A 7073-nucleotide genomic window follows, 5' to 3' on the forward strand; every position below is an offset into this window, starting at 1 on the left:
TGTGGAGTAGGGAACCAGTGGAGAGGTCTAGAGGACTGGCCCCAGGCCCAAATAGTAAGTGGATGCCTGCCCCTCCCCCCAGATGAATTTATTTCAAAGGATGGCATTGAATCTGCAGCTCAGGGAGAGGGACATATCTGATTGGAGCACACGGGAGCAGATGAAGGGGGAGTAGGAGAGAGTGGAGCACATCCTGGCCCACCAGGCCTTGAGGTTGATGACCCCAATTAGAGCAGCCAGTCCACAGAGCGGACCACATGGTCAGCCCCACTAAGAGAAATGGCGCCCCTCACTGACCAATGGCCCTGCGGGGGACAGCACCTGAGATAGAGTGTGGGAATTGTGCCCTACCTGATCCCGCCACACCAAGGCAAAGCACTGGGGGAATGCAGCAGAACAGTAAGGAAATGGAGCAGCAAGTTTCCCAGGGAATGCTGAAGGTGGACTTTGGGGCCAGGGAATGGTGCCCCAACAGACTGGACTGGAAAACACACCTAAAGGCCAACAAACTATCCTTGAACTAACTACAAGCTTTTCTTTCTTGTTGTGTGTGTTTTTTTGTCCGTTGTCAGTAGTTTGTTGTTGTTATTGTTGTTTTGTTGTATATTGTTGCTTGGTTTTGCTCTGTCTTATTTTTGCACATGTTATTATCTCTGCAGGTCCGTCTAAATAAGATAGGATAGATAAACAATCTGGAGGAGAAAACAACAGGACTGACAGTTCCCGGGGGACATGGGATAAGTGGAGGTAGGGGGGAAGGACGTGGTGTTAACAAACCCAGGGACAAGGGAACAACAAGTGATCCAAATTGGTGGTGAGGTGGGTGTGGGAGGCCCGGTAGGGCATGATCAAGGGTACTGTAACCAAGAGGAATTGCTGAAACCCAGGTGGGGACTGAGCATGACAGTGGGACAGGAGGAAAGTCAAGAGAAATAGAGGAAAGAGCTGGGAGGCAAAGGGCATTTATAGAGGTCTAGATAAAGGCATGTACATAAGCAAATATATTTATATATGAGGGTGGGGAAATAGATCTATGTGCCTATATTTATAGTTTTTGTATTAAGGTAGCAGAAGCACATCGGGTCTCCACTCAAGTACTCCCTCAATGCAAGAATATTTTCTTCTATTAAATTGGCATTCTATGATGCTCATCTTCCTGACACAACCACTGAAGACAATGCGGATGAATAAGCAAATGTGGTGAAATGGCTGATGGTGCCCAGCTATCAAAAGATATAGCATCTGGGGTCTTAAAAGCTTGGGGTTAAACAAACAGCCATCTAGCTCAGAAGCAACAAAGCCCCCATGGAAGAACACACCAGTCTGTGTGATCACGACGTGCCGAAGGGTCAGGTATCAGCATCAAAGAACAAAAATTCATATCATTGGGTGCACACCTTCATGATATGATCGCTGAAGACAAATGGGTGCATAAGCAAATGTGGCGAAGAAAGTTGATGGTGCCCGGCTATCAAAAGGTATAATGTCTGGATTCTTAAAGGCTTGAAGGTAAACAAGTGGCCATCTAGCTCAGAAACAACAAAGCCCACATAGAAGAAGCACACCAGCCTGTGTGATCATGAGGTGTCGAAGGGATCAGGTATAAGGCATCATCAGAACAAAAAAAATCTTACCATAGTGAATGAAGGGGGAAGTTCAGAGTGGAGACCAAAAGCCCATTTGTCGGCCACTGGAGATCCCCTTGCTGAGGGGTCTAGGGAAGGAGCCGAGCCAGTCAAGGTGTGCTGTGGCAACGATGAAAAATACAACTTTCCTCTAGTTCCTAAATACTTCCTCCTCCCCCCTCCCCCCACTCCATCATGAGCTCAATTCTACCTTGCAAGTCTGGCTAGACCAGAGGATGTACACTGGTACAGATAGCAACTGGAAACACAAGGAACCCAGGGTGGATGATACCTTCAGGATCAGGGGTGTGAGTGGCGATACTGGGAGGGTGGAGGGGAGTGGGTTGGAAAGAGGGAACTAATTACAAGGGTCTACATGTGACCTCCTCCCTGGGGGATGGACAACAGAAAAGTGGGTGAAGGGAGACGTCGGACAAGGCAAGATCTGAGAAAATAATAATTTATAAATTATGAAGGACTCATGAGGGAGGGGGGAGTGGAGAGGGAGGGGAAAATGAGGATCTGATGCCAGGGGCTTAAGTGGAGAGCAAATATTTTGAGAATGTTGAGAGCAATGAATGTACAGATGTGCTTTACACAATTGATGTCTGTATGGATTGTGATAAGCATTGTATGAGCCCCTAGTAAAATGACTTTTAAAAATTTAAAAATTAATTTAAAAAAAGAATTAGTGAGGCAATAGAACTATTTAGGAACCATTTAGTTAAGTGTTTCTCCAGGACTCATCCTGAAGTTCTGAAAACATAATGGAAGCATCTCGTTAATGAGGACTAACCCAGTCCCCAGTTGGAGATAGAGAGGCGAATCATCTTTTGTTCTTCAGAGGCTCACAGTCCAGTGGATACTGAGCCCATCCCGACTCACACTGACTCTCAGTGACTAAGAGCAGAACTGAACTCCAGAGGGTTTTCAGTGGCTGATTTTTCAGAAGTAGATTGCCAAGCTTTTCTTCCGCGGTACCTCTGGATGGACTTGAACCTTCGATCTCTCTCATAGGAGTCAAGTACATTAACCATGTGCACTACCTTTGTACTCTAGCAATGATAATCACAATGTTAGCAGTGACTTAAAAGTACCTCTTGGCTATCAGGAAAGGTGGTAGGTACTTTTGTAACAAACTATTTTAAATGCTCACAACAACCTTAGTAGGTAAGCATCTTCCATTTTATCATTGAGGAAATTAAGGCTCAAAAGATCACACAATCAGGACAACACTGACCTTTCACTCTGACCTATATTTCTGAGCTTCTGCAGCCCATTCCACAGAGCCTCTAGCAAACAGGTAAAGGTTTGATAGAGCAAACAGGCAATGTGAGAGAGAGGATTAACTTACATAGGTGGGCAGGGGTGGTGATCAGGCCTTGGGTGAAAGAAAAAACTGTGAATTGTTCAAATGATGGGTAGAAATCAATGTTTGGGGGCCATTCCTGTTGGAAGGCACCATACTAGATGAGATTAATTTATTACAAAAGACTAGTTCTTCTGTGGTTATTTCCAGCACCCTCAAATTCATTAAAAAATAATAAGTTCATTGTGTTCCTGTTTTTATTAAGGTATGCTGAGTGTGTGTCAGCAATCTGATTATTTTCCCCCAAGTTAGTATGAGCTCCTTGATTTCAAGTCGATATATACTTTTGTTGATTGCCATCTGTGATGAGATACAATTTACAGAGAGCATAGGATAATGGTGACAGTCACCTCCTCTCCAGTGCGTCTATGCCAAACACAGCGCAGGCAGCATATTGTGATCTCGCGCACGCACGCGCGCGCACACACACACACACACACACACACTTTCCAATAGGCTGACACCTGAAGATTAAATCATCTACATCTAGGAACTCAGGAATCTGTATGTACAGCAAACATGTTAGAGAGCCACCGAGTTAAATGATTCCTCCCAGAAAGCGGATCTAGCTTGAGGCTTTAGGAGCATATTGTGACCCCACACAGGTAAAGGGACCAAACAACAACAAAGCAAAACAAAACAAAACCAACCAGTGAATTTTCCGAATGAGACTCCCACAAATCACCATTTTCAGGTTATACCCCAAAACAAGTAAAATGAACAAAGGACTGTAACACCTGGAAGACTAATCAGAGATTACAGAAAGTGGTTTCGGTCTCGGGTATTTTTCAAAAGATCCTACAACCTATTTGTTATACTTCCAGAATGGAAATTTCCATGGCACATACAGAAAAGGCGCATCGTCACGCACAGGTATCACATAGATGTGTGTATACATACACACTTGTGTGTGCAAAATGTACTCACATAGACTGTACAGCTTAGTAAATGCTTATTATGAACGTGGGTCTATTTCACAGTTAACCCTTTAGTGGAAAATTACCTTCACCCTGGATTATATGGAAGGTATAATCCGCTACAGCAAATAATGCCAAGGCGGTAAGGCGGTAAGTCATTCCCCAACCTTGACTGAGATACTGGATGAACCGCAGCAGAAATATGGGCAGCATCCATTCCCGAAGGGAATGAAGTGACGCTACAACAATGAGAGCTTGGGCTAATTGACTGCAAAACACATGATTTGTTCTGTTTGTGCTACTTAATGCTTTTTAAAAATAAATAAAGATTCGAAGTCAAAAGACTAATGAGAACAATGATACTACTGCTTAAAGTAGCTACTAGGCTTGAAACGCAATTCAAAAAAAAAATTGTAGTTCAGCTGTTCAGCTTATATTTCTCCTCCAAACGCTTTATCCAATGACGAGGGCACATTTAGAGCGGTTTTGTTTTCACACAGAGAGCCTTTGCACACACATACGCATGCAGACGCACACTCTCCCCCTCTCCTTACAGCAGCCAGTCCCTCGTCTGTCCGGAAGAATGATACTGAGAATCAGAGACGCATCAAAACAGCTGGAAGAAAACCTACCTTTCTGTTGATCCAACACAGACGGGGTGCTGAAATCCATGGTTGCTTGTCTCCTCATTCACCATCAGAATGGCAAAACAGCACCAGGGCTCTGGAGAGGAGGAAACACACCACCTCACACGTTCCTGTCAACAGTCAGCAAGCAGCAGCTTCGCCTGCCAGGACCTCTGTTGGAGACCGAATGCGCCTCCGCGCTGCAGGTTGTCAAGGCAAATGATGGAAACAGGTAAACGCAATTCCTCTCATCCTGCCGGGGAAGACTAACTTCTTACAGCCTCTTTCAGGAGCGGTAGTTGTGTATAAGTATTGCACACTCTCTATCCCCAAACAATTTTTTAAAAGCCCAAACGCCCAAGAGTATTTGGGGTGGAGGGCATCGGCCTGAGATCTGGGCTGAGAAGCCACTGCGGGCCACAGAGCGTCAGCAGCCGGAACGTTGCTTTAAACCCACAGAAATCTCAATGGGTGAGTGAGGCTTCGCAGGGCCAAACGGAGCATGTGCAGAGCTGCCCGTGCAGTTTGGATTCAGCTGGTGGAGGAGTGCGAGCCGCATCTGGGTCACGTGAGCAGACAGTGCCTCTCAATGGACTAGGACGTAAATATTGTAGCAGGAGGCTCCTGGCCATGTGCTGGATGACGTAACTACCCACGTCCCCAGTACATCTTCCACTCCCTTCTTCTCTGGGGGGAGGGAAACAGTATCTGAAAATACCAACCAGAGCTACTTATCATAAATCATTAATTAAACGATGCTTCATAAGTAAATATTAAAATTTCCAACACCAGGTTCTTGAATTAATTATAAAAGCCAAACCTAGGGGGTTAAGCATGAATTGGTGAAGAAACCTTAAATTACACTAGTAGGTATCAAGCTAAGGAAATATGGGTTAAGATTAATCAACTCACTGAGCTGTTTGGTCCCAAATAAGATAAAAGGGATATAAAGAAAAAACGGATTTAGATAAATGTTGCTTTTGTATATTTTGCTAATTAATTCTTCAAATTTTATTTAGGAATTATTACTAGATTCCAATTATTTTAACAGCTTTATTTACATATAGTTCACATGCCAGACAATTCAATGGTTTAAATATAATAAAGAGTTGTGCATTCATCACAGTACATTTTAGAATATCCTCTTAATGCTTGCATTTATTATTAGCTCCCCCAAACCTCCTCTGCCATAACCCAAAGAAACGATTCATGTAGTTATGGTATTTATAGATTTACCTGTCCTGAATTTTATATAAAGGAAATCATATAAGAAAGACCTTAACCACAACCACAACAAAATAAAACATGGAAATACCTCAAACCAAAAGAGAGGAGAAAGCAATAAAAACTCAACACTCACTGCTTTGGGGTTGATTCTGACTCAACAAGCAGATAGGCAGGGCAGACCCACCCTTAGGTTGTCCGAGACTGGTGGTTTGGGACACCTGACCTTGTCATCAGCAACCCGGCACATAACTCACTGTTAAAAATGAGCCCAAAGAGAAAACTGATCGTAAAATGTTAAAATTTGACCTAACTATATCGACTGTAATTAATTTCCCATGCACTGTATTGGAGGCAAGACTATTCACATCCTTGGTCTGAGAGAACTCAATGACGGCTTCATCCATGTGGAGGCTCTGTAAATACATGGATTTGGGGATTTCACTATCATCCCTAGCCTTCTGCCAACCAGATACTCAGAATTTTTGCAGGAATATAGGCACCTCTTCTGATCATGGATTGTGTTATTCATAATCCTTCAGTCATATTGGCTGGTGTCCTTCTTCTATGCAGATATAGCTGACACCTCACTTAGACAGTTGCTTAAGACAAGCATTTAAGACCCCAGAGACTATTTTTTCAGATAGCCAGACACCATCTGAGTTCTTCACCTCAATTTGCTATAGCACCCATATCTTCAGTGATCGCTTCATGAGGACAAGTATAGAGTGGGGCAGTGTCATAAGAACTAATTGTTCTTAGATTCTTGTGAGGTGCCATAAAGTTAGCTCCTACCCAGAGTGACCCTATGCACAGCAGAATGAAACACTGCGCAGTCGTGCCCCATCCTGAATTGCTCCTATGCCTGCTTCTCCAGGGACTGGCCTCTCCTGTCAATATGTCTAAAGTATGTAAGACTAAGTCTTGCCATCGCTGCCTCTCAGGAGCACACTGGCCTTCCTTCCGATATAGGCCGGGTTGTCCCATTAGCAGCCCACGGCACCGTCAGCATCAGCTCCAGCACCACAATTCACAGGCAGCTGTTCTTCTTCAGACGTCCCTATTCAGGGTTTAAGTTTCATGCACATAGGATGCAATGGAGAACACCAGTCAGGCACACTTTAATCCTCAAAGTACCATCCTTGCTCTTCAATACTCTAAAGTGGTCTTGGGCAGCAGATTTATCTAATGTAATACGTCTTTTGGCCTCTTGACTGCCGCTTTAAGCATTGATTGAAGATCCAAGCAAGAAAAAAATCCTTGACAACTTCAATGTTTTCTGCATTTATCATGATGTTCCCTATTGGTACAT

At 43.9% G+C, this 7073-nt stretch overlaps 1 protein-coding gene across 1 annotated transcript in view; it reads right to left on the minus strand.

Moving 5' to 3' along the window:
- The window catches only part of ANKRD55 (ankyrin repeat domain 55), a 140635-nt gene extending 136052 nt beyond the window's left edge, over window positions 1-4583 (minus strand). Inside the window, exons 1-2 of the mRNA XM_075542652.1 lie at window positions 4544-4583; window positions 3998-4150 (exon numbers count right to left, since the gene is read on the minus strand). Of these exons, the coding sequence (XP_075398767.1) occupies window positions 3998-4150; window positions 4544-4583 (193 nt within the window). The remainder of the gene's footprint in view (window positions 1-3997; window positions 4151-4543) is intronic.
- Between the last annotated feature and the right edge of the window lie 2490 nt (window positions 4584-7073).

Source organism: Tenrec ecaudatus, chromosome 2 (genome assembly GCF_050624435.1).
Source record: "Tenrec ecaudatus isolate mTenEca1 chromosome 2, mTenEca1.hap1, whole genome shotgun sequence".
Taxonomy (NCBI): domain Eukaryota; kingdom Metazoa; phylum Chordata; class Mammalia; order Afrosoricida; family Tenrecidae; genus Tenrec; species Tenrec ecaudatus.